This window comes from Pelodiscus sinensis, chromosome 10, assembly GCF_049634645.1.
Source record: "Pelodiscus sinensis isolate JC-2024 chromosome 10, ASM4963464v1, whole genome shotgun sequence".
Classification (NCBI taxonomy): domain Eukaryota; kingdom Metazoa; phylum Chordata; order Testudines; family Trionychidae; genus Pelodiscus; species Pelodiscus sinensis.
In genome coordinates this window covers 52,697,915-52,725,822 of record NC_134720.1, presented here as the reverse complement: position 1 = coordinate 52,725,822, position 27,908 = coordinate 52,697,915, and the positions used below count along the sequence as shown (strand labels likewise).

Here is a 27,908-nt window from a genome sequence, read left to right as displayed (position 1 = left end):
CAGATTAAGTTTCAGGGGTCAAGCTCAAGACTGAATCAGAGGTAGGCTTTGGGGTTCAGAAAATCTTGTGAGCTCTTCATGTAACTCAACGGGTTTCCATAAAACTTTGAAGCAGATGGCAGAAATCTCAAAAGGCTAAAAAAAAACCTCATCAAAATGGCACTGCCCTTGAAATTGTGGTTGCCTCTAAACGGGAAGGGGAAAATCCCCCTTCCAGGGCAAGATCAAACCCAGGGCCAAAATCTTTGGGAGAAATTTATCCCTGAAGACTCTGAACCAGAGCGCCAGAGAGCCAGACTTATGGTCTTAGCGCCTGGCAAAATAACGCCTTGCATTCATCTACTATATACATTTGAGAGAGTCTGTCTGTGAATCCATCTGCCTATCCATGTGTCCATTTGTTCAAGAACTTCTCCTAAATGGTAAGAGCTCGGACCACCAAATTCGGCAGGCAGCTTCCTCTGATCATAACTTAAAGCAAGGTCAGAGTTAGATTGTGCCAGGACAATGGGATGTGCCTGCAATGGGCTTGGTTCTCATAAAACTATACAGAAAATAGACAGCATCACCAGGCAAGTGAAAGGGCCAGCTGGGGGTGCCTTCCCCATCTGGGACGGCCCCAGCCCTGTGCCTCCCACCCCCTCGGTGCCCTATAGGGAGTGCTGGGGGTGGGGGGTGAAGTTCCCCCTCCATTCATATGGGAACATTGCTGGCCATTCCCCTTTGTCAGGGAGGGAGGGGAAAGTGCCCCGTTTGCTGCAGTCCTCACTCTGGCTGGGGGAGTGCAGGGGGCAGATGAACCTGGACCAGCTCCAGCTGGGGGAAATGCCTCCCTCCCCCGTCTGTGCCCACTGGAGCTGCAGCAGCCATGGGGCGGGGGGATCGTTTCTCACCTGGCCCCAAGCTGCAGCGGTGGGAGAGAGCTGGGGCTGTCCTGTCTCCTGCATCTGGAACCCCCCTCCCCAGCCCCACCCCAGAGCCACGTTATATAAAAAAAAGACAAATACTGAGATAAGGCCCCAAGCAACGCTGGGTACGTCATAGAACTGCCACACGCGTATAATACCAGCAGCAGCCTTTCCCTGCAGCCGGAAGGTTGTAGCCCACAAACGTGTCTCACCTTGAAGAACGTCTCCTGGGAGGAATGGGAGAAAAAGGCTCACACCGAGGGGGAAAGAACTGGCAGCTGCCCATGTTGGGGCTGGTAAATTTCATGGCAGGTTGGAATGAAAGAGGCGGGTGTGAGAAGAGTTCCCCGTGGGAATAGGGCTGGACGGAGCCATGGGCGAGCCAGGCAGCCTCCCAGGGTGCCAACCAATGGGAGGCGCCTAATGGCAGATGTAAGGGGCACGCAGTGTCCCTTACAGCTGCCTTCAGGCGCCACGCACCTGGCTCCCGCAGCGCCGGCCCGCCCGCATCCCCGCAGTGCTGGCCAGCAACGCCCTTTGCCCCACGGCCGCAGGGCCCTACACGGCCCGGCGCATGTGCCAGCAGCAACAGCTGGGCCAGGCTGGGCCGGATTGGCCCCCGCTTGGGCCAAGCGCCCTGGGGGCGGGCCCCGGGCTGCGCGCCTGTGGTCGTATCTGGGCCGCGCATGTGCCATGTGCCCCACGGGTGGGTCCGCACATGCACCGTGCGCCCGGGGGCGGCGCCGCACTCCCGTGCCCAGGGCGCCAGAATACCTCGGGCCGGCCCTGCGTGCGAGTAACAGAAGGACATAAGAGCGGCCAGACTGGGTGAGATCAAAGCTCCATCTTGCCCAGTGCCCTGTCTGCCCACAGTGGTCAGTGCCAGGTGTGCCAAAGGGAGTGAACACAACAGGGAATCACCCGTTGCCCGTTCCCAATTTCTGACGGAGGCTGGGGACACCATCCGTACCTATTGATGGACCTGACCTCCATGAATCTATCTAGGGGCAGCATCTCTGGAGGGCAGAGGAGCCTGTGATGTCCCAGTTGGCCGTGCCATCTCAGAGGACGCTGTCACAGCCTGGCCGAAGGATGACACGTCCCGGCTGGCAGCGTGCACACAGAAGGAAGCCAGGGCCCGGCAGAGCTGTCTGCGGGCCGGATTTGCAGTTGGAGTCTCCCGTTAAGTCGGTGGCAGCAGGGTCTGGCGAGCAGGCATGTGTGTAGGTGGGTTAGAATGCCGGGTGTCACTTCATCCTTGTTTTGGAGTCTGGGAGAGACGGACAGCTGCCGGACTCGCCCTCCTCCCGCTCCCCCCGCCCGCTGCTCATGCACAGGGCTAAGGACGCTTCCTCTCCGTGCCTCCGAGCGTTCGGATTGAAATCAAGGCTGGTTTCCAGCGCGCTCTGGAGCCCGGCGTGGGTCAGGGAAGGAGGCTCCCAGAGAGACGTGTAGCAGAACTCCCGGGTTCTGTTCCCAGTTCTGCCCTGATCCACTTGGACCCTGGACAAGTCCCTGGGAGCCCACTCTGGCTGAGGGGAGGGGCGAGAGGGAAGCCCCACTGGCATTAACCGCCCCCTTTGTTGCCTCCGGATTTGGGGGACGCCCCAGGGTGAGACACGTCCCCTGTCCAGCTGAGTCTGTGTATGTGGAACCTTGCGGGTTCCTGCCTACGCTCCCCTCAGTTTTTCAATGAAATCTAGGACGTGTTTTTCAGGGTTTCTGAGTTTAGGGCCCCCCCCCCCTGCCTTTTTGCCACTGAATGAGGGAGGAAGGGGACTCTGGGGGAGGAGACTGAAAACTTTGCTCCCTCCCCCCAAAGTTGATACATTGACAATAATTCCCATTTTCCCACCCACAACCCCATGTCCACAGTCCCCTTCCCTGCAGCTGTAAATAGCAAGAATGCAGCACAGAAGCCAAGCTCAGCCTTGTCTCCATTTCCCTGACCCCTACACTGGGGGCTGGCTGGGGGTGCAGCTTCAAGCCCTCCCCCCAACTCTGTGCAGCCAGGGGGGTGCAGTCCGGACTTCATCCCCTAGTCTGGTCGCACACCCGTGGCCTGGGGCTCCGGAGGAATCAGGAGACGTTCCTCTCGTCCCCCACTTTTAAAGGGACGCTGACGACGCTAGGAGCTGGGAGCTGGCTTAGGCCTTGAGGCAGGGTGGGCAAGATACGGCCCATGGGCAGGATGCAACTCGCCAAGCCATTTGATTGGCCCCGCGGCCCACCCGGCTGCACCCCAGCCAATCAAGACGTGGGGGGCGGGGGAGCGTGCAAACTCTCCTCCCCCCGCCAAGGGTGCGCAGTGGCAAAGGGAACCACCTCTATTCAAAACGGCTGGCGGTTCCCTCTGGGCGTGCGCACCCCTGGCAGGGTGGGGTGGAGAGGCCACCTGTGCTCCCCCGCCCCATGGGAGCATGCCCAAAGCCTCCTCCTCGCACACAGTGCCCAGAGGGAACCGCCCCTTCTGCCAAGGCTCCACCCCTTCTGCCCGCGGCCCCGCCCCTTCTACCCGAGGCCCCGCCCCTTCTGCCTAAGACCCTGCCCCTTCCGCCCGAGGCCCCACCCCTTCTGCCCAATTCCCCGCCCCTTCTGCGGCTGGCCCACCACCTCTACCTACATTGGTGAAGTTGCCTCCCCCGGAAAAAATTATTGCCCACCCCTGCCCTGAGGAAACCGGCAGTCTCACTATCTGAGAGGGAGCGGCCAAGCCAGCCTCCCAGTGCTACTCTGGGGCCAGCCCCACAGCACCTCTTTGCAGCCGCTGTAACGGATGCTAGAGACGAGCCTGTCCGGACACCCCTTCAGCTCGAGGGGGGGGAGGTTCTGGACATCCAGCTGCGAAATCAGGGTCCTAGAGAGAGGACTGAACGAAGTGGCTCAGACCCAGACAGGATCCCCTCTCGCCTCCCGCCCAATATTCACTGGGCTTGGGGATCTGGGGTTCCAATCTGGGTCCCTCTCCAAGCCGTATGTCATCGTTAGCTAATTAACCTCCACACCATCTGCGCACGGCAGGAAAGCATGCCTGCCTTCACTTTCCAGGCGGGGAAAAGACGACACAGGAAGGGAATTGACCAAGGACACCGAGGGAGACAGTGGCAGAGGCCCCATTCACTCCCGAGAGCCGGCCTTGCTCTTGGGAGAGGGGTCCGTCCCTCTAACGCGTCTGGGTGCACGGCGGAGGGCCTGCAGCAATCCCCAGGCCAAAGGAAGTCAGGGAGCGCTCCGGGAAGGGACACTGACAGCAGCGGCGCTGTGTAAGGACATTTTTGAGGCTTGGTGGGCCCAGGATAAAAACAGGGGCTGGGGGGCTGGCGGCGAGACGGCCCCACCCGTGGCGGGACAGGTGGTAACCCCGTGAGTGCAGCTCATGGGTCTCGTGTATCAAAGGAACGGAAGTGGCTGTGTAGGTGGCAGGCCGGGCCTCCTTTTCCAGCTGACATGCCGCATGCCTGGCATTCTAGCTGTCACCCCTCCACGATCTATACAGCAGCAGGGGCAGGCCTGGGACAGAGCTGTCAGCCCCACGGGGCAAGACTCTCCGGCAAGGCAGCTTCCCTGCACCACCTCGGTACGGTCCCAGAAGCTTCGGATGTAGGACAGCAGGGGCAGGAGCCCTGGGGTGATTTTCCTGCCTTCTTTGTCATGACAGAGCCCCGTGCTCAACCTCTTCCTCTTCCGATGGGTCCCAGCGTCCTGTGCGTCTCTGCCCCTGCTCTTGTGACACTGGATAGAAGGCGTCCCGGCCGTGCAATGGATTCTGGGACATATCTGGTGTCAAAAGAAGACCCGGTGCTAGGAGGGGAGCGCGGCAAAAGATCAGAGTCAAGGTCTTCATTGTTTTATTTTATGTTATTATTATTATTTATCATTATTTCTTCACTCAGCGCACAGTCAACTTGTGGAACTCCTCGCCAGAGGATGTGGTGAAGACTAGAACTTTAACAGGGTTCAAAAAAGAGCTAGATAGATTCATGGAGGTTAGGTCCATCAAGGATGGGTAGGAAGGGTGTCTCTAGCCTCTGTTTGTCAGATGCTGGGAATGGGGGACAGGGGAGAGATCACATGATGATTCTCTGTTCTCTGGGACATCTGGCATCGGCCACTGTGGGCAGGCAGGACACCGGGCTGGATGGGCCTTTGGTCTGACCCAGCCTGGCCGTACCTATGTTCTTATGGACTGGAGTAGACCTCCCGGACGGCTGTCAAAGAACTCCGGCTGTGCAGTGTTGTTGTGGCCTGTTGGCCTCCCAGGATAAGAGAGAAGGTCTGGGTGGAAATATCTGTGATTGGACCAGCTCTGGTTGGTGGGAGAGACACTTCTGAGCCGTGTGTGGCCCGAGAGCTCGTCTCTCTCACCCACCGCAGCTGGCCCAAAGACAGGTATCGCCGCACTCACCTGGTCTTTCCACGGCCCTCTCTGACAGGAGTGGGCCTGAGGCCAGGGCTGCTGGAGCTGAGGCCTACTTGAAGCATCTGTGGAGAGAGCCGCACCCCCATAGCGTCAGCGGCCCAACCGTCACCCGCTGAGCGCCTCCGATGAGGCACCCAGGCCAGAAAGGGCTGAAAGCGTTTCCACTGGGCTTCCAGCAGCCTCCAGGGAGCCACGGCCAGCCCTCGGCAGGACACTCCCCGCGCCTCCCCCAGGCCGGACCTGCGCCCTGAGAAACAGACACCTGAGCATCCCAGGAAGGCCCCTTTCAGGGGCGCTTATGAAAGGGCTTACACACGCACACCCACACACACCCACACACACAGAGTGTCTCCAGTAGAGTCCTTGTTTCATAAATACACCCACCCACCCACACACACGCACACACAGAGTGTCTCCAGTAGAGTCCTTGTTTCATAAATACACCCACCCACCCACACACACACACGCACACACACAGAGTGTCTCCAGTAGAGTCCTTGTTTCATAAGTATACACACACCCACACACCCACACCCACACACACCCAGAGTGTCTCCAGTTGAGTCCTTTTTTCATAAATACACCCACACACACTCGCACACCCAGAGTGTCTCCAATAGAGTCCTTGTTTCATAAATACACCCCCCCACACACACCCACACACGTGCACACCCACAGAGTGTCTCCAGTCGAGTCCTTGTTTCATAAATACACCCCCCCCACACACACACGCACACCCAGAGTGTCTCCGGTCAAGTCCTTGTTTCATAAATACACATGCATAGCTAACTGTTCTGCTGGCCAGGGCGGGTCAGCACTGTGTCCATCAGGGACCCCCAGGACCTTGTGTTTTCAAAACAGGATAGAATCAGAGAACACTAGAACTGGAAGAGCATCACGTCCAGTCCCCTGCCCTCACGGCAGGACCCAGCACCATCTAGACCATCCCTGACAGGTGTCTGTCCAACCTGCCCTAAAATATCTCCAGAGATGGAGATTCCACAACCCCCTAAGCAATTTATTCCCGTGTTTGACCACCCTGACAGGCAGGAAGTTTTTCCTCATGTCCAACCTCAACCTCAACCTTGCTGTAGTTTAAGCCCCTTAAGGACGAGTAGAACTTGATCATCACGCCTTCGCTGTGGGGGGCCTGTGAGGCTTTTCCCACCTCCTACGTCTGCTCAGGAGGAGGCAGGAGAATAAGGACCGTAGGCCGTCGGGGCAGCACAGTGGCGATGCGGGGCAGAGCCCAGTGACTCAGCTGAGTGTGTAGACCCGAGGCTCACCCAGGTTCACTCTGCACACGTTCCGGGGGTGCTGTTCGTGATCCCCACCATGCAAACTTTCCCCTCTTGGCATGAAGACCTCAAGAGCTGAAGCTGCCACCTTGCCTGGCTCTGGTGCACCTTGCACAAGCGTTTTGGGAGACTGACCCTTCCGTCGTCCCATCTCATGCACTAATCTGGCCGTACCTAAGCAAAGTTCAAATCAGTCGGGGTGGGAATGGCTCAAACCTCCCTTCCACTCTCCCCCCCACGCATTTTAGCAACGTTCCGATCTACGTTCTACTTTGGCAAGCCAGAAACCCAGAGGCACCGCACCCTCCGCCATGCAGAACTTCAAATCCTGATCCAAACCGGGCAATTCTCACCCTTCTCAACATTTCTTCTCCCTCCCACTGTGCCCGCAGGTAGCCGACACCAAGCTCCGGCAGGATGGTTTCCTGCTGGAAAGCGACAGGCAGGCAGCCCCCTCTGGCAGGATCTCGTCCTGTTCCCAGAACAGACTCCGCCCCAAGAACCGGCTCTCGTATGACCGATGAAAGCAGAGAGCCCCTCTCCTGCTGTCTGCAGCACCTGCCCTCACGTCACTTCCTCAGAAAACAGCACCCGTGCAGCACGTCCTCAAAGACGGCACGGCTGGCATGCCGTGGAAAAGAGCTCGTGAGTAGCCAGGCCTCCTGCCACAAGAGTGTCCTTAGCTATAGTGCATAAGCCTCGCTCAGTTCAGTCGCAATTGTCCATAACTCTTACGGGACATCCCAGCCCTTCAGCTAACCGGGATCCTAGCTCTGCAGACTTGAATGGGCAGTCCTTAGGGAGTTGCCGCTCAGATAAGATGTGGCGTGATCGCCCTGCGTTTTTGCCATCGCTTGGATGGTGGCACCAGATCAGATGTGCGATCGATAACCCAAACGGTAGCATCCTGTACTGGAAATGAGACGTTCCTGCTAGAAAGCGTCGCTATTTCCCCTGGCTGAGCCTCTGTGTTTGAGGATCTTCATTTCTCTTGACTTCTCTGGTAATTTGTCTGGGAGGACCAACAGCTTGTGCCAACTGATGTAAGCATAGTAGGTAAGGACTGGCACACAACGCAAGTCAACCTGTGGAACTCCTTTCCACAGGATGTTATGAAGGCCACAACAGGGTTCAACAAAGAATTTGACATATTCATGGAGCATAGGTTCATCAAAGGTCATTACGGTGCGGCAGAATAGATGGAAACAAAGCTTTTACAGGTGAAAATGGAAGCTCACCCAGCTGAGGGATAGATTTCTTCGTGAGAGATCTTAAATTGTTGAAAACCTGTAATTGCTCCTTGGAGTGGCTGTTGGAGTGCCCGGAAGGGAGACTGAGGTCTAGAGGAAGCAGAGGAGGATGGTCTTGCAGGTGGGCCGTGGGCGTGGAGTTTCCCCCCTCTGCAGCACCGTCCCCCACCACTGCCGGCAAGGTTGGAGCGCCAGTGCAGGGTTTCCACTGCAGGGGGCCGAGGGAGGAGCCTCACAGCCTGGATCCGGTCTGCGGGGGAAGGAAGTGGCTTTACGTGCTGCCATATCCCCTCCCCTGGCTGGGGGAACGGCAAGGAAACTGCCCACCAAGAGGCTTTCCCCGCTGCTCCCATTGGCTGGAATCAGAGCCAATGGGAGCAGCAGGGGGTGGTGGCTAGGAGCAGCAGGAGGCACGGAGCCAGGTAAGCGCCCTCCAACTCCCTCATGCCCAGACCCCATCACCCTCCTACACACCTCCTCCCACCGAGACCACACCCCCCACCCTACCCCCTCCTGCACCCATGAGGTGGTTGGCTGGTGGTTCACGGAAGGGTCTGCATTGGCCCACAGGCCAAGACAGTTGAGAACTGCTGCTTTAATACCTGTCTTTGGGTTACTAAAACAGGCGCCACATCCCAGCACAATGGAATACACGATGACGGAGCATTTGCACACACAGCTTGTCACGCAGAGCAGTGCCCCCGTGAAATCAGTGATGCAGGACCAGTTTCGGCAGGTGACACTGAAGCCCAGCAAAGATGGAATGAAAATGCTTTGGGAGCTGGTGAACCACTAGCTGGGTTTTGCGGCGCATTAGATGTTAATTATAACTGCGCGTTAGCCAGCTGTTACCCACCCTAATTATAGAGGCAGAACAATATTTCACAGTGCCAACCGTTAAAAAGACCTGAGAGACGTTAGGGCTAGCTGGCTTCCCTGGGAACCCTGGGCCCTCCTCTTTCAAGGGCAAGTCTAGGGGGGAACGGCTTGCTCCCCCGGCAGTTTTTTTCCAACATTATTATTTTTGAGGCAAACAGGACTTTGCCACAGAGGTGACAGCTGCTTAGTGACTCTACATACCCCCTTCTTTAGAAATGGCAGCAGTATTCTGCTTGCATGCAGATATCTCCCCCCACCCATGCATATGTAACGCCGAGAGGCAGAACCGAACCGGGAACCTCTAGAGCTTAGTGCATGAGCTAAAAGCTAAAAGCCAGCTTGCTCCTTATGTCGACAGAACTTGGCGGTGGTGTAGGCGCAGGTATAGTTTTGTCAACAAAAGTCCCCTTTTGTTGACAACACCCTGTAGTCTAGACACACCCTGGCTGTGTCTACACTGGCAAGTTATTCCGGAAAATCAGCCGCTTTTCCGGAAAAACTTGCCAGCTGTCTCCACTGGCTGCTTGAATTTCCGGAAAAGCACTGACGATCTAATGTAAAATCATCAGTGCTTTTCCGGAAAAAACTATGCTGCTCCCGTTCGGGCAAAAGTCTTTTTCCGGAAAACTGTTCCGGAAAAGGGCCAGTGTAGACAGCACAGTAGTGTTTTCCGCAAAAAAGCCCCGATCGCGAAAATGATGATCGAGGCTTTTTTGCGGAAAAGTGCGTCTAGATTGGCCACGGACGCTTTTCCGGAAAAAGTGCTTTTTTTTAATTCAGACTCCACTCTTCGTTTCTCTCCCTCCAACAAACCAATCTCAGCACTACTGCCGATGCGGAATATAAAGGGCCCAGACAGAAGCAAAGTCACAAAAGAAGGGACATAAGATTGCAGGCTGAATGGAGACCATGTACTTGGCGTCCACACCCCAGACGTGTGCCTTTACTCCTTAGTGTAGTACTAATGCACAGTCAAACGCCAGATTTCCCCATCCACTACTTGGCATTCACAGAAGGCCACCAAGTGAAACATGTCACACATTTTGCTAGCGATTGTGGCTGATCTTAACACTGCTGACCTCAGGTCGTGTGCTGCTAGAGGAAGCTGCAGATTAATGGAGGAAGTATTTGAACAAGGGCTATTGCTCGTCCCTATTGGCACACACTTGGCTTTTCTGTTTGAGGTAGGCGCATGCGGCCGCGCCCTGAGCTCGGAGCACTGTGAATAGCCAAAAGGGAAAGCTCCCTTTTTTCTCAGGATCAGGTTACAACGCAATGTTTTTACTGGAACTCCTTGAATTGCTTTGAATGCTGCTGCTATCAAAGTCTTTTCCCCCCCTCTCTCTCAATCACTGAATAAAATATTCGCTGTTGTTTTTAATTACTTGACCAACAGTAGATGTCAGGGGTTAAAGCACTGGGTTCCAACCCCACCTCTGCCACCGACTTTGTGTGGCCTTGGGTATGTTACTTAATCTTTCTGTTCCTCACTTATCAGATGGAAAGAGCAGCCTTTTCTTCCTAAAAAGGTTCAGAAAAGGGCAACAAAATTGACGAGGGTTCGGAACGGGTGCCATATGAAAAGAGATGAAAAAGACTGGGACTTTTCAGCCTAGAAAAGAGGAGACTAAGGGGGGATAGGACAGAGGTCTATGAAATCATGACTGGTGTGGAAAAAGTGAATAAGGAAAAGTTATTTACTTATTCCCACAATAAAAGAAGTAGGGGGTCATCAAATGAAATGAATAGGCAGCAGGTTTAAAGCAAACAAAAGGAAGTTTTTCTTCATTCAGCACACAATCAACTTGTGGAACTCCTTGCCAGAGGATGCGGTGAAGGCTAGAACTTTAACAGGGTTCAAAAAAGAGCTAGATAGATTCATGTAGGTTAGGTCCATCAATGGCTATTAGCGAGGAGGGGTAGGAATGGTGTCCCTGGCCTCTGTTTCTCTGGAGGTGGGTGACAGGAGAGGAATGGCATGAGGATTACCTGTTGTGATCCTTCCCTCTGGGGCATCTGGCATTGGCCACTCTTGGCGGACAGGACACTGAGCTGGATGGAACTTTGGTCTGACCCAGTCTGGCCGCTTTTGTGTTCTTGTTCCTCCCACTCTTTGTCTGTCTTGTCTGCTTAGACTATAAAGCAGGGATCATCCCTGAGGATATGTGTGTCCAGCTCCGAGCACTTGATTGGGACCCCTAGCCACTACAACACTAGGCAGTGTTATGCTAGGGGCGTGGATGAAACCCCATTGACACTGGGGAGGCACAGCCAGCGTGCTTCACTTTGGATAAATACAAGAAACCATCTGGTCCCTGATAGCTGTAACACTAGGCACCACCATCCAAAACAGAGCCACTTCACCAGGGTTGTGCAAAACCCGAACCATGGGGCCCAAGGGGACTCCTCTGGAAAACACGTCAGTGGGAGGCACTGCTTGTGTGAGAGACGTGGCAAAGGAAGTCCAGGAGACAGCCAGAAGAAGCACAAGCCGCATGGCCTGGAAAAAAGCCTAGAGAGGATGCTTTGGGGGCACAGTGCTGGCTGAAAGAGGGTTGGGACTGGGAGCAAAGAACCAACTCCTGTATTCATGGGAACCAGGCTTTGTACTGTCTTTGTAAATAAACTGGGTTACAGCCAAGAAGCACCAGCCTCTGACATCTCCTCCCCACATAAACAGCCCTCTAGACCCAGATTGCTCAGGCAAAAAAAGGGGACACGCATAATGATATGACAGAATCGGCAGATACATTAGGGCCTAGCCCGTAGGATGTAGTTGCTCGCGGTCCTATCCTGTAACATGCAAGAAGGCTACAAAGACACGCTCCCAGCTTAGTCTTCCTCCCAACTGTACGTGAAGGTGATGCATTGAAGGCTAGACTCTAGTCCAGGGGCAGTCCATTTCTTTTTCTCAAGATCCAAATTCTTGGTCAAGGTGTAGCTGGGCTCAGGACTCCAGAGAAAAACAACAATCAAATACCCACTAATGAGCAACATCAATAAATACAAAGTGTTGGGGGTCCGTTCAAAAGCGTCTGGTTGTCCAGAGCTGGCTTAGGGTCTGCCAGTTGTCCACCCCGCTTCTAGTCTGATCTCCTGTAGAACCCAGATGCGAACTCCAGTAGAACCCAGGATTCCCAGAGGGGAACTTTTACGTAAAGCATCCGGCCGTGATTTACGAGTTGCCAATGATGGAGAGTCCACCGTCAGCTGGCTCCATTGTTCCAAAGGGCGCACACTCTCGCTGTTACAAACATACACCTCATTTCCGGTCTCAATTTGTCTCATGTCGATGTTCAGCCCCTGGATCATATTACACGGAAAAGCCCATCATCATACAACGTTTGTTCCCCAGAGACATGCGTAGAGACTGTAATTAATTCAGCCCCGATCCTTCTCTCTGTTACGCTAAATAGACTGAGCTCCTTGTCTCTAATACGGGTTTTATTCATTCTTGTGGCTCTTCTCTGAAGCTTTTCCAACATACCAATGTCCTTCTTGAATTCTGGGCACCGGAATTGGACAGAGGAGTCCAACAGCAGCCCCACCGGGGCCAAATACAAATAACCTCCCTGCTCCTACTTGAGATTCTCCTATTTCTTCACCTCCCCAGTTGATTATGGATCACGACTCCCAATTCTTTTTCGAAGTCACTGCTGCCCCGGATACTTCCCATCCTGCAAGTATGGCTGGTGGCCCTAGAGACAGATGTTTAGCCACATTAAAAAGCTCAGTGTTTGCTCGTGCCCAGTTTACCTGTTGATTTCGATCTCTTCTGTACCGACGATAAAACGATTAAAACGTGTCGGGCCAAGAACCGATCCCTGCCGGACCCCACGAGAAACAGGCCACTCAACAGCAATTCCCTCCAGATGGAGAATGTAGGGTTCCTTCTGACCTTCCAATCTACCCCATCGGCTTGGCCCCATCTGCAGTGGTCAGAAGTCGCAGATTACCCCCCGCCCCGCGTTGGCGTGTGACGCATCTAGGACGGATCAGCGAAGTGAGCACTGTGGACGGGTGGCACCACGCAGAAGAGCAGGTCTCTGGGCGGAGACTGAGCCCTGCAAATGCTGAGAAGCAGCAGCAAACTGCTAATAAGGGAACCCGCTGCTCCCTCCAGCACCTCCATGCCCCAGAACTGGGCTTTGATGGACTCACTGACTCTCCCAGGCAGCCTCCCCGACTGGCTCCGCCAGGGACTTCAAGTGAGACGAAGGCTGCCCTTCCCCCGTGTGCCACCTCTCCTTCCGTACCGTGCCTTCGCTGGCCTGGAAAAGTGCAAGCTGCACACGCTTGTGCAAGCACATGCTGCTCTTGTGACTGCAGGCGACTCTGGCCCACCCATTTCACAGGCATGATGGACGCCGCCAATTCCCAACTGCATCTCGGAGACCTGACACATCACGCCCTGATGCTGTTTCCACATCCCTGCTTACCAGTTCCCCCCGCCCCTGTCAGGCCCCCGTTCCAACAGTGAAATCACGAATCCGTATGTGGGACCGACCAGCGAACAACCCCCCTCTCTCACGCCATGCCACGGTTCTTGCACGCCGACGTGGCACAGGAAACGTTCCCAGCGCAGTTGTGTGTGACCCGCACAAACAGAGACGGAAACACTCCGCTCCAAACCATTTGTGCTCAACCGCATGGCCGAGGTTTATTTCAAAGACAGACCCACTTTCAAAACTATTGTCCTGAAGGTTAAAACTTTAATAGGACCATGTAGGTGCCCATCACAGCACCCACTAGTGATTCTGAAAACTACACACTGGAACCAAATGGCCATAAGAAGTCTGCTACACTACTGCGGGGCGTTTGCTGAGGCATAGTATTTGGGTAAAACACTCAAGCGCACCTTAGTCCCAATGAAAGTCAATGAGATGGAGGGGTTATGTCACTTAGGCCTGGTCTACACTCAAGGGGGAAAGTCCACTTGAGATACACAACTCCAGCTATGTTAATTATGTAGCGGGAGTCGACGTGTCTTAAATCGTGTTTTCGGGCTGTCCACACAGTAGGTTGACAGAAGCAAACACTCCCTTTGACTTCCTTTACTCCTCGTGAGGAGTAGGAGTACCGGTGCCGATGGAAGCACCTTCTCTGTTCGTATTAACCTGTCTTCACTAGACCCACTAATTCCAACACTAAGTGATCGACCTCTGGAGATTCCATCTTCTCCATCGTGTAGACAAGCCCCCCGTCACTTCTGAATATTGTTACCATGGGCACAATTTCATAGCTATCTCTAGAGGTAGGTTTACACTGAGGAGCTATTTCCGGATACCAGAAGTATCCCGACATAGCTCTTCTGTGTCTATTGAAACAGCCCATTATTTCTAAATTGATTTCAAAATAATGGAAGGTTTATCCCGATGTCCCGGTAACCCTCATTTCACAAGGGTTAAGGAGAATTTCGGAACAGCTAGAATTATTTCAAAATACATTCAAAATAAGCTACACAATTGCTTAGCTTATTTCGAGCTAAGGGTGTTGTGTAGACGCATCCAAGGGGAACAGAACTCAAACCTTTTTGCTGGAAGTCCACTGGCCCATATCAATAGATCTTCCTTAGCGCTCTGCAGTACACAGCACAAGACACGCAGCTGGTCGGTTCTCATTCTGCCCAGTGGAAGGCAGTGGTACACACACAGGATCACCATCGTAGTTGGCAGTCTTCAGTACAGAGGCAAACTGCGAAAAACGACAAACGGACAAACGACGGGGGACTGCATTGCTACAGCAAGATGAGGCCAAGCCACAGAGAGGCTAACGGCATGTGTACATAGTGTCATTGATCAGAAGAGCTACTGCAGAGTAACTCCCATGTGGACACTCTATTCTGGAATATAAGTAATTTATTCCAGAATAGTTCATGCGCTTCCAAAGCAGATTAATTATTCTGGGGGAAAAAAGCGTCTTTTACTCTGGACTAGAGTCTGTACAGGGCACCTCTGCTGGAACAGGTTATTACACAGTAACTTGTCTGGTTGATTTCCCCCTGTAGACAAATCTTTAGTTCTCGCATCGAGATTGCATTTTCAAAGCGAGATCATTACACCGGACCCCATTAGCAATAAGACAATTAATTCTGCATCCCAAAGCACATTTCAAAAAACAAGCTGTAGATGAGAAAAAAAACTCCTCTCCAAAGGCCGTAGCGCCCAAGGTTTGGCTCTGCCTTGCTTAATTAATCTTTTTTGAAAGCAACAATGTGCCTTTTGCACCAGGACTCTGGGAAAAGTTAATTAGTCTTAGTTCTGATTAAATAATGATCTCCTTCTTCTCTAATTAAATTAGATTATCTTAGGCAATCTGCTGTTGTAAGCCATAGGTAACTGGTCCTTCTTCTGCACCAGCCTCCTCCGCATCGCTAGCGATATGAACAAAGGCAGAGTTCATGTTGCAAGGGTGCTGTTTCAGATTTTGGTAGGGGGAGCTTTCCCAAGGATTCCATTCCAGACGCTATTTAGGCACCTGAAAACACCTGGATTTTTTGTATGTGATAACTGAGGGTCTCTCTACACAGCAGGGCAAACATCAGATTAAGTTACACAACTTCAGCGACGTCAGTTGCATGGCTGAAGTCAAAATCGCTTAACGCAGCTTTTGGTGCTGTCTACACAGCAGGAAGTGGAAGGAAGAACCCTCTTCCTTCGACTTCCCTTCCTCCTCGTGAAATGAGGACTACAGGAGTCGGAGTAAGAAGTCCTCCAGCTCAACGTGATTGTGAAATAAAGGCGTGTAGTGCCAACATGCACGATGTTATTTCAAAATAACTTCAGGGATTCCAAAATAATGCTGCTTTGGAGACGTATCCTTAGAAATGAACTGAACAGAACAGTGTCCGTCTGCTTTGTACATTGGACAAACATCTCAGACACTTCGCCAAAGGATCAATGCCCACAAAACAGATATTAGACAGGATCACAAAGAAAAAACAGTTTCTTGCCATTTCAACCGGAAAGGACACTGTCTCAACGACTTAATTACCTGCATCCTGCTTCAGAAGCCTTTTAAATCTGCACTTGAAAGGGAATCCTCTGAACTGTCATTCATGCTAAAATTCGACACCCTACGCGGGGGTCTCAACAAAGACTCTAGCTATCTTACCCATTACAAAGATAGCTTCCCCAATTATCACCTCTAATCCCATTAGCTCACAGACATTTACCTCCCCCCGCCCCCGCATCCCCCTTCTGTTCTGAAATTTGATTTGTCCTTTTCATATGTGTTCATTTTTTTAATTGTATCCTTTGGTATATATGGTTGTGACTATTTTCTTCCACTATTTGATCTGAGGAAGTGGGTCTGGCCCACGAAAGCTCATCACCTAATAAACCATCTTGTTAGTCTTTTAAGTGCTACATAGTCCTGTATTTTGTTTAATCTGCTTAAAAATCGGCTTAGCCTTGCGATTAGCATCACGTTTTACATTTCTTGTGGTCCAAATTGTGCAGAGGAGGAGATAGTGAATTCCTTCCAGGAATGTTTAGCAGTAAACAAATCACTGAAAAGCAAACCACGCTGCAGACTGGAAAGTTTTGAGAGTATAAACATCACTGCCATGGCAATCCCTGAAAACACTCAGACATATTGCGAGACTCTGCCGCCCTCAGACATATTGCAAATGAGTAAAGAGGAGCTAAGATAACGTCCCAGTTGGGACAGAAGGACATACGGCACGGCAGACACACAGCTAGATCACAGTTGGCTGCTTAAGGCAACATCTGTTTGTATTGGCACATGGAAAAACACCAGCAGCTCCTTACGTTCTGGGAAAAAGCCCTAGAATTACAGCTCAGACATCAGAAATCGCCACATTCACAAACCTGCCAGCCAGCATTTCAATCAAATCCGTCATTCTCTTAAAAACCTGACAATGTGCCTCTTACGACAAAGAGACTTTAACTCCAGATTACAGAGGGAGACTTTTATTTTTGCTAAAATTCGACACGTTGCAAATGGGCCTTAATCGAGTTGATAATTATCTTAGGGTATGTCTACACAGCAAAGTTATTTCGAAATAACAGCCGTTATTTCGAAATCACTTTCCTAGAGTTGACACAGTCATTCCGTTATTTCGAAATTAATTCGAAATAGCAGAGGGCTTATTTCGAAATTGGTAAACCTCATTCCACAAGTAATAGCGCCAATTTAGAAATTGCTATTTCAAAATAAGTGCTGCGTAGATGCTTATTTCGAAACAGCGGGCCTCCAGCCCTTCCCAGGGTGCCCTGCTGGCTGCCCTGGCCACAAGGTAATTTCTGACCTGATGCCCTGCCGGAACTGGTTCCACCATCCTTAAATGCAATTCAACGTCCACTCAGTGTGGACGCGCTATTTCAAAATAGCGTTTTTCTATTTCGAAATGCGTTTTGTGTGTAGACACGTTATTTCAAAATAAGCTATTTCGAATTAACTATTTCTTAATTAGATATTTTGAAATAACGCTGTCGTGTAGACATACCCTTGCACATTACAAAGACGGGGCTGATGGGGTCTCTACTTACTTAATAACCCCTGAAGGTGCTAACAGCTCTCTGAGCGATATCCTTCCTGTTTTAGTAATAGAGACGTAGCTGTGTGAGTCTGGGGTAGCTGAAAGAAAACACAGGACTATGTAGCACTTTAAAGACTAACAAGATGGTTTATCTGATTTGAGGAAGTGGGTCTGGCCCACGAAAGCTCATCACCTAATAAACCATCTTGTTAGTCTTTTAAGTGCTACATAGTCCTGTCTTTTCTTCCTGTTTTAGGAATCTGGCTATTGACTTTGATTTTTATCTGCTTAGGTTTAAGTACCCATTCTCCAGATACTTAACGATGCTCTGTCTCCCACCCGCTCCCTTTTTCTTTCTCTCCCTCCTCCCCTTCCCCCTCCTATTTATTCTGAGTGTTCATATCCCTTACTCATAACTCCAGCCATCTGAAGAAGTGGGCTGTGCCCACGAAAGCTCATGATCCCATCTACACCATGGGTTCCCAAACTGGGGGGGCATGCCCCCTTGGGGTGGGCATGAAGAAATTCCAGGGGGGGGTGTGAGGCGACTCAGCTACATACACACCCCATCAATCCCACCCCACGTTTTGCTGCTATTTTTTTGGGAGAGGGGGGCGTGAGGGTTTCTCAAAAATCAAAAAGGGGGGCGTGATGCCGAATATTTTGGGAACCACTGACTACATGTTTCGCTAGTCTACAAAGTGCTACCAGACCATTTGTGTCCCCCCCCCACCTTTTGATATTCATAGTGACCCCAGATTAGCCACTTAATTGACTCATACAGTAAGCAATTTCCTTCTTCCTTGTCGCTTCCCCCCCTCACTCCCACCTTCTGTTGTATGTCATTTATTTTTACCTTCTTTCATTGCATCTCTCTGTTATAAAGTGGTGACGCCAATTCACTTTCAGAATACGATCTGAGGAAGTAGGGCTGGCCCACGAAAGCGCATCACCTACTAAAGCATCTTGTTAGTCTTTAAAGTGCTGCGTGACTGCTTTTTTGTTTGACCGAGATCAGACCAACACGGCCACCTCTCTGTGACTAGATTTAAAAAGTGCAAGTGCCACCCTGCTGAGGAATCAGCGTGGGTGTGTAACAGCCTGCCGGGGCCCTACCTGGTAAGCTAAGCCCATTGCAGTCCAAGGAAAGACCCCCAGATAGGGGGGACTAGCTGGAAGAAGAGTTGGCCACCCTGGGGGTATTGCCGTTCCCCCCAACAATTGGACTCTTGGGAAAAACTGGGAGAGTTTTCAGTGTAACTGAAGCCGCGTGTGCGGTGCGACAGCTCGTGTTTCTCTCGACGGCAGGGACAGATGCCTGGGGTCACTGGTTAGCTCTGCTGCTCTCACAGCGAAGTACTGACGTGCCCCGAACTGGACTCACTTTGTGCCTGGAGCAGCCCCCTTCCCTGCCTGAGTAGCCCGCGGGCTACTCGTGTCAGAAGGGGCTTGATCCTCCCTACCTGTGTGACATGGCCACCTGCGAGGGAGAGGGCAGCGCATGATGAAATCTACAGCCCTCACCTTCTGAGCTTCCTGCCCCGCCCCACCTCCCCTCCCTCCCTCAGGCTGCTTGGTTCAGTGAATTTGAAACCAGTGCTGCCGAAGCTCCCAGCCCTGCGACTGGTATGCCAGAGACACCCCTTGCGGGTAGAGCAAAGACCAGCCAGCGAGGAGGGGCAGAGAAGAGCCAATTAGCTTTGCAATCGGTGTGGCCCGGGAGGCGGGGTGAGAGCCGGCAGAGGAAAAGCTGCCTTTGCTGGTGGCTGGCTGGCGAGGGGGAAGAGGAGGAAGCCACAGGGCGCCAGCAAGAATTGTGCCAACTGCTCCCCTTTGCCGCTTACCAAAAATGCCCCCCCCCCCCCCAGGAGCTCTGGTTCTCACCCAGCGGTTCCTGATTTCGGCAGCAGTTTGCCTGGGCTGGGCAAGGCTCATGAAGCCCAACAAAAGACCCAGGCTTGGCCTTTTGTTGGGCTGGATGGGCCTGCATTCCTTGCACTCCGGGGCGGGGGAGCGGAGTAAACCAAGCGCTGCCCGTGTTGCTCTCACTCCTGGCTAGTGGGGAGGCAGGAGACAGTGTCCTGCTCCGCTAGGAAACTTTGGGGGGGGGGGGCTGCAGCCCCACCTCTCCCCCTTTTACATGGTGCCCCCGTCTCGTAGCCAGAGTCTTTGCCCTTTTCCCGCAGGTCCTGGGTGCAGCCCAGCGCTTGGGCCAGACTTCGGAGGCGCTTGCATGGCCCTGGCGCAGAGCTCACACACAGGAGCTAATCTCTGGGCAAACAGGCCCCGCTGTGCACACCAACCGGCACTGTGCCCTCGGGATGGGCCCCCCCGCCGGGGACTGAGTCACTTCCTGGGGAGCTGCCGTGTGCAGCCGCCCGGCCAGGCGTTTGCGCTGCGCCCGCTTTTCCCCAGGCCCTGCTGGGTGCCTGGAAAACGCCCGGGCCCATGCCCCCCTCGAGGCTTCTCCAACTTCCCTGCCTCTTCCCCTCGGGCGAGGGCCAGGAAGGCCCAGCCCAGCCCCCACTGCTCCCTAGGCCGGAGGGGCCGGGACTAGAGTCAGCATGCCCAGGTGGTGCTTTGCTTCCCGGTCCTTGGAGAGGAAAGCAAGGACCATCCATCCCCAAAGGACCCGCCTGCACCGTCCCAAACGGCCCTCGCAGCTCCCTCCCCCTATGTGGTAGGCGGCTGGGTGGAGCGAAAGGCTGGCTGGCCCTATTCCCTGCCTCTCTGTTAGATTCAGGAGGTGGTTAGCTGCCCCGGGCAGCTGGATTTGCTAGGGGGTGGCTGGCCGGCTCACCCCCTTCCATAGAATCCTAGAATCCCAGGGTTGGGAGAGACCTCAGGAGCCATCACGTCCAGCCCCCTGCCCAAGGCAGGACCAACTCAACTCAATCAACCCAGCCAGGGCTTGGTCAAGCTGGGACTGAAACACCTCTAGGGATGGAGATTCCACCCCCTCCCTAGGGAACCCAGCCCAGCGCTTCCCCACCCGCCTAGGGAAACTGTTTTTCCTAATATCCAACCCAGACCTCCCCCTTCGGGGGCAGTGCCAGGATCAACAGCTCTCTGACACGCAAGGGTCTCTTGCGAAGGGATGCTGGAGCATTGTCTGCCCCACCCACCTGCATTCTGCAGCGGTGGGGCCAGCCCCGGTCATGCTGCTGCTGAGAGCTGTCCGAAACCGAGGTACAGACCAGCCTGAGGAGCAGCAGCAGTAGCCCGTGTCGAGTCTGCACCTTCGTCCGGGGCTGGGTTTCCTCTCCACGCAGCCCACGGCGCATCGGTTCAAGAACCAAGCTGGACGAGGGTCATTTAAGGGCCTCCGGTCCTTAGGAGCTAGACCCCTCTGGTGCGAACGAGCTGCCTGACAGCTGATGCTTGGAGGCCAGGGAGCAGGTCAGGCCGTGAGGCACCGGCGGTTCTCATCAAAACCCAGCAAGCAGCTCAGTGGGCCCAGGCAGGCGGGGGAAAGGAAAGGGCCCAGCCCAGCTGCAGCTCCCAGGCTGAAGGCCCGTGGAGCATCATTCTGCACGGAGCAGATGTGGGAGGAGAGCGGTCAGGCAGCCTGGCCCGGGGAGAGCCTGGGCCAGGCGGCCAGGCGCATGGCTGAGAGGCTGCATGTGTGTTCCTATGAAGAAACAGGGCTGCAGCCGTGATGACAAGGGGCTGGAATCCCGTGGATCCTGGGGATCGTTCTGCCACCTGTCACCCTGAGAACAGCCTCTCTCCATCCTCTCTGGAACCCCCCTCAGGGAGCTGCAGGCTGCTCTCAAATCCCCCCTCCCTCTTCTCTTCTGCAGACTCAACAAGCCCAAATCCCTCAGCCTCTCCTCCTAAATCTTGCGCTCCAGCCCCCTCATCTTCCAGACTCAAGCAGCGGGTACTCAGAGGGTCTGTTCTCAAGCGGCACTAAAGCCGACACACGGCGGGGGCAGCGTCCTTAGGCCTTCAAGGCACACGGGGGAAAATGCCACTCTCCCAACAAAGTCCCCTTTTCTCGGGGGGAAACACTGGTCCCCTTTCACATTCTCACCCGCGGCAAAACCAGAGATGGGAAAATCTCTCCGGTTATGAATCTAGTCCCTGTCCCCACAGCATCTGAGCCCCTGAATCCAAACCTTCACCCAGTGCTTCACCTAGGGGGAGGGTAGCTCAGTGGTTTGAGCATTGGCCTGCGAAACCCAGCGTTGTGAGCTCAGTCCTTGAGGGGGCCATTTAGGGATCCGGGGCAAATCTGTCAGGGATGGTACTTGGTCCTGCCATGAGGGTAGAGAACTGGATTCGATGACCTGGCAAGGTCACTTCTAGCTCTAGGAGATAGGTCTATCTCCATGGCTACGTCTACACTGCAGGCTTTTCGCACAAGAACAACTGTTCTCGCACAAAAACTTGCAGAGCGGCGACACTGCACACACATTCTTGTGCAAGTAAATTTACAGTAAAGCATCGGAAACCAGAGCTTCTTGTGCAAGAGTTATTCCTCCCCCCACATGGAATAAGCCCTCTTGTGCAAGAGCTCTTCCACAAGAAGGCAGTGTAGACAGGCAACAGTGGTTTCTTGTGCAAGAGAGCGTTCACACTGCCACGGATGCTCTTCCACAAAAGCATATGGCCGTGTGGATGCTCTCGCGTACAAGAACTCTTGCGCAAAACTGTTTTTGCGTAAGAAGCCTGCAGTGTAGATGTAACCCATATGTTTAAGAGGTTTTTACACGTAAGCCCCTCCATTCCCTTTATCACAAACGGCTAACCCTCTGAGCCCAGAGTTTTCAAGAGAGTTCATGCTAATGCAGAGCTCAAACACAGGACCTTTCAGCCAAGCAGCTAAAAGTTGGAGAAAGTTATGAATGTCTGCAAATGGGGAATTGGAATGGAAAAGTTCAGACAACCTCAACTCCGGCTCTCTTCTATGGAATATGGTGGCTGACACGATGTCAGGAATAGGGCTTGCTTCTTTGAAGGAGACTTTTACTCATTGTAAATGCCACCTTCTCCACATTCACACAAGCAGCTGCCCTAAACTCTGGAAACAAAGGTAAGAATCGGTCTCGGCACTGCTCTTGGCAAATTTTAGTGACACGCCCTCCGTGTTCTTACAGGAAGCGCTCCTATTCACACAAAGGAATACGTATTTAAACAGCCAAACGTCTTTTACAATACAAAAGCATTTCACCGATCCAATTATTTCGCAGGTTCTCACACACTATACAACTGGAATGGAATAAGCACTGCTCTTCTGCTGTGTGTCTTAATCCCCGTACTGCTAGAACTCAGTGGAGAGTCTACTTTTGCTCTGCTTTGGAGGCTCTTCCTGGCTGTTGTGCACCGCACAGGAGAACTGGGAAAGTGCTCAGGGTTTATAGATTTGTGTAAGGCCATAAATAGCATTTATAACCCTATAGATCTCATGCCAGTTATTGATATAGCGCAGAGCTGGGCAAAATGCAGCCATGGGGCCAGATCTGGTCCTCCTAACACTTTGACCTGGCCCGCGGGCTGCATCTGGCCACGTTCTATTTATATCTTGCTGCCTCTGCCACCGAATTTCCAGGCAGTGGCTCAGGCAGCAGGATCCTTTTAAAATGGCTCCCAGTCATGGCACTACCCTGGCAGGAGCCAGAGTTGTAAGCCCTTTAAATAGCCGCAGTAATCCCGGACAGCTGCCAGGCAACACAGCAGCAGCAGCAGGCCCAGGAGCTGCAAGCTCTTAGCTGTGTTTTTAATTCAAAGCCTCCAGCCCCAGTCAGCTGTGGGGAGAGGCAAGTCCCGGCCCCGCCCCTTCCACCTCAGGCCCCGCCCCTTTGGGGCGGAGCCGGCCTGTGACCACGTACCAAATTATGTGCTCCCCTCCTGGCAAAAATGCCTGCCCACCCCGATCTAGAGGAAAGTTAAAGCTTTCCAATGCACGGAGGTAGATGCAAAGGCACAGCCGATACGCGGGCTGTGAATAGTGCTGGATTCAAGATGCCACAGAGCAATTGCACACAAGGGGACTCGGAGGAATTTCCCACTGCCCACCTGCTCTTGAAACGTCAGGGGGGAATCCCACATGCCCCGGGATGATGGGAGGTCACTGAAAAACCCCGTAAAATTGCAGCTGCAGGTTATTTTGAATGGCACTGAGATAAATGTGAAGTGGATTATTTCGAGGCAGAGAAGTGGAGCTTTTCGGATGCTCTTCAAGGAGCTAGCGGCACAGACACCTCCCACCCCAGCCTGATCGTACGCAGGGAAGCTGGTTCCCAGAGGCCGCGTAGATAAAAAGGGCTTGTGGATGCACTGGGCTGGGATGCAGGAGATCTGGCCTAGTTCCCCAGCTCTTCCCATGTGACCTTGGAGAGTCGCAGAGTCCTTCCGTGCCTCAGTGTCCAACCTGCAAAATGGGGCTGCTGCTTCCTTCCCCACCCCCACGCTCTCTCCTGCTCATCTGGGTGGCCTGCACGCCCCTGAGGGAGGACTGTGTGTGGGTCATCTGTCCTAAAGAACACGTGGCAGGGCTGCCCTTACCCACAGGCAGAATACGCAGCTACGTGGGGCACCCAAAAATTTGGGGCCACCCACCTGCCTCTTCCTATCCCTGTTCTGTGGCCAGGGGCGGTCGGTGAAGGCAAGCCCCCAGCCCCACCTCAAGCCCCGCCCCTTCTGCTAGGCCCCGCCTCTTTTCCGCCCCCTGGGGAGGCAGGGCAGCGCGCTGTGCGTGTGCTCCCCCCTTCCAACCACAGGGAGGGGAGGGGAAGAGAGGGGAACAGGTACGCGCTCGCCGCAGCCTCCCCTGCCCCAGAGGAAGACGCACCACGCCATGCAGCCCAGCCTCCCCAGCCCCGGAGTATGGGCGGGGCTATCCCTGGCGGTTTGGTGGAACTTTCCCCCGCCTTACATACCCGACACCCATGTCTCTGGCTCTGCTTCCTTCGGAGAGGGTCTAGTTAACTTAACAGTGACAAAGCCGGCCAGAGCTCAGAACAGACACTGAACCTGTGAAAGAGCCATGCCGGTGACCAGAGAACCACTTCACACATATTTGTCAACATCCCCTTTGTTTGCCAGATATCTGCTGCCAGTTTCTGAATTTAGGCACGTCTACACTAGGAAACGATTTCGAAATAACTTCACATTTCGAAATTCAAAATAATAGCTCCCGAAATAACAACATCGAAAGAGTCTGTGCCCACTATGGGAGAGCCTCGAAATGACAGAGACCCACTCCCGTAACGTGGACACGCGACCTCGACGTAAATCCCCAGGAAGCACTGGGGAGTAATTACTGCGAATGACTCTGGGGAGCAGTTATTTCGAAATAGCAGCAGCGGAGCATCCACACGACCACTATTTTGAAATAACGGTTTCCAAATAAGCGTTATTCCCCGAGGAAAGCAGGAGTCCAGATTTCAAAATAACTGGTTCGTTATTTCGAAATAACAGGCTTGGTCGTGTGGATGCTCCACTTGTTGTTTCGAAAGCAGGGGGCGTTATTTCAAAATAACTCCCTAGTGGAGATTAGGGTTTACTGCGTTAGTCTACAGGATCTTAGGGTGTGTCTACACAGCACCCAAAACTTGAAGTGAGATATGTAGTTTGTGCTACGCTATGCAAACTGCGTAGCTTATTTCAAGGCTATTTCGAAATAGGCTATTTTGAAATTTGGTGCTCTCTACACAGCGCCAAATTTAGAAATAACACTATTTTCGAGTTAAACGAGGTTTACAGGGATGGCAAAATAGCACGCCCGTTATTTCGAAAAATATTTCGAAATAATGGGGGCGTTTCTAAGATGCGGGGCAGCTATTTCGGGATTCCTCAGTATCCCGAAATATCTCCGCTGTGCAGACGTGCCCTTATTGGAATTGTGCGTTAAAAATATTTCATTAGTGTGTTGCTGAAAGTCATAAAATCGCAGCTCTGAAAAAGCATCATTCAACCCCCTTTCTGGCAGGGGACTGGACTCGTTGACCTCTCGAGGTCCCTTCCAGCTCTAGGGTTCTATGAATTCCAGTAGGAGCCTGGGTTTCCTGTTTTTAACATCCTGCGAACTTATGCACAGGCGTAACCCTGGGCTGAAAGTGTCAGACCATTTCTAACCTGCCAGTGCCCCAGTAAAACAAACAGGATCCCAGAGAGCCACTGGTTGCTGCCATGTAAACATATTTGCTGACAAGGTATGAAGAAATTAGTAATTCCGCTTCGAGCCAACCGTTCGCCTGCAGCTTACATCACCTCTCGCGGAGAAAAATATTGACCCTCTTCCAGTGTCAACAGAGAGGCAAATCCTGCCATGGATAAAGCAGTCACAGAGAAACACCAACCTCTGCCTACAGCAGGGAAGAAAAATACACCGCTGCCAAGGGCTGTGGCCTTTAGTAGGAATTGTTACTGCAGAAGAATCCCTTCCCGGATCTCTGGAACTCCTCGCCGGAGGATGTTGTGAAGGCCAGGACTTTAACAGGGTTCAGAAAAGAACTAGCTACATTCAGGAGGTTGGGTCCATCAATACTTATTAGCCAAGGGTGAGTAGGAATGGTGTTCCTGGCCTCTCTTTGTCAGAGACTGGGAATGGGTGACAGGAGAGGGATGACTTGATGGGCTAGATGGACCTTTGGTCTGACCCAGTGTGGCCGTGCTGATGTTCTTATGTTGTACTGCCCCAAGCATTTCCTGACCATCTTATTTCTCCTCAGCATCCTTCTGCATCAGACAGCCTTGCAGACCTTTCCCTCCAGCGCCTTCCCTGTAGGCAGACGCCTCCTCCCGCCCTCCTCTCCTCCTGAGCAAAGAGCAGCCCGTTTCATAGCGTGGCCGTCACATGATTTCTGACTTCTACGGTCGGGCTCCCAGCTCAGCCGCTCTTGGGGAGAGGGCATCCCCTAGGAACCTCTCCCTCCGCAAAGGCCTCATCTCCGGAGGAGGCGGCTTAGCAGGACCTACCCTTAGAGAGGCTGGGACGCTCTGTTACCTTTGGCTATGGGAGCGCCGGGCCGGGGAGAGCTTGCAGCTAGCTTCTGTGCTCAACCATGAGCATTGCTCTCTCCCCTACGGACACTACACCCTGGCTAGCGTAACTGCAGAAGGGGCATAATCTTGTGTGGTGTTCCTACGCTCTTACACCTTTGCTGCCTGGGCACAGCTCTTAGGAGAACCGGGGGGGTTTAGGCTCCCGAGCCGTCAATCCAACCCCTTTACCAACCCTCCATTCCCTTTAGATTAGGAGAAGAAAGAGGCAGATCAGCCTTTCTTCATAAGCCTGCAGCGTAGGGAAGAGAGCTAAAGGAAGAGCTCAATGCACCGTGGCCCCTCCTGGCGCTCGCTGAACGCCAAGAGAATTGTTGATATCACAGATATTGTAAATCCACGACAGGCAAGTACGACAGGCCACCTTCCCACCCCCGGGCAAACACGAAACCCAGAAGGTTCCATGAGTAGCTGAAGAACTCCTCAGGTGAGGGCGTCAGCCCCACAGGAACGATGTCGTTACGAAGCCAGCTGCAATTTCTTATACGGGGGGGATGAGATGCACTGCAGCCCTTTGCTCCCAGTTTGGAGTGTTCCCTCAGAGAGCTGCTCTCCTCATCGAATCCACACACCCAGGGTGTGTCTAGACTACAGGGTTTTGTCGGAAAAAGGGGACTTTTGTCGACAAAACTGTACCTGCGTCTACACTACCGCTGAGTTCTGTCGATACATAATGTCGACAGAACTCAGCCGTTTTGTCGATGGGTGTAAACCTCATTCTACGAAGACTAATGCCTTTTGTCGACTGAGTTCTGTCGCCAGAAGGCGTTATTGCATCTACACTGTCCTTTGCCTCTACACTGTCATGTCGACAAAGCGGCTTGCTTTGTCGACAGAACTGGATGCAGTCTAGATGCTCTTTGTTGACAGAAGCTTTGTCGACAGTATCTGTCGACAAAACTTCTGCCGACAAAGGCCTGTCGTCTAGACGTGCCCCCAGTGAAGTGGCAGGCGGCTCTTCCCGTTTGGGACAAAGGTTCAGCTGGACTTTGTAAACCAGATGAAAGTCCAGGTTAGGGAGGGTCATATCCAAAAAAGGGACAAAGGTCTAGTCTGGGTTGGTGCTTCTCCGGCCTGACCCATTGGCCCCACCTCAAACTGACGCTGTTACCTTTGCTGAGTTCTCGCCTTCTGGCTTCTAAGGAAGGCAAAAGGGCGTGGCACTTACCAGCCCCGCCTTGGCTTAAAAACCTGCAAAACCTCTTTCCTGGCAAGGCTGCGTAGCCACTTCTGACGAAGGCACGGTGGTTTCCTTTGCCTTTGTGGAGGTTCGAGCCCTTTGGAGGTAGCCGTTGTCATTGGCAGACAGGCCTGCACGGAGGAAGCACAGAAGAAAAAGAATAAAAGTCAGGACCATAACACGGTATGTCACGCAGACAAAAGCCGCGGTGACGGGGAAAGAAAACAACCACCGCCATGACTCACTCCTTTCACACGGCTGCTGTCTGCCCCACATCCAAGGTGGTGGTGGAATAAGTCATTGAGGGGGGAGGGTGTCAGCTGCCACAGTTGTCAGGCTTGAGTTACGTTCTGTGTGCAAATGAGCTGAGGTAACTCCAGCCATGGGCTCCAGCCACTCGCAGGAGCAATGAGGAAATGACCCTTCCCCTATCACCCGTTTCCAACTTCTGGCAGTCAGAG

At 53.1% G+C, this 27,908-nt stretch overlaps 1 protein-coding gene across 9 annotated transcripts in view; it reads right to left on the bottom strand.

The window, feature by feature from the left end:
* The window catches only part of TP63 (tumor protein p63), a 185,304-nt gene extending 157,726 nt beyond the window's left edge, over window positions 1–27,578 (bottom strand). For all 9 annotated transcript variants that reach the window (XM_075938250.1, XM_075938253.1, XM_075938252.1 and 6 more), the window contains exon 1: window positions 27,436–27,578. In XM_075938250.1, the coding sequence (XP_075794365.1) occupies window positions 27,436–27,566 (131 nt within the window). In that variant the 5' untranslated portion in view covers window positions 27,567–27,578. The remainder of the gene's footprint in view (window positions 1–27,435) is intronic.
* Between the last annotated feature and the right edge of the window lie 330 nt (window positions 27,579–27,908).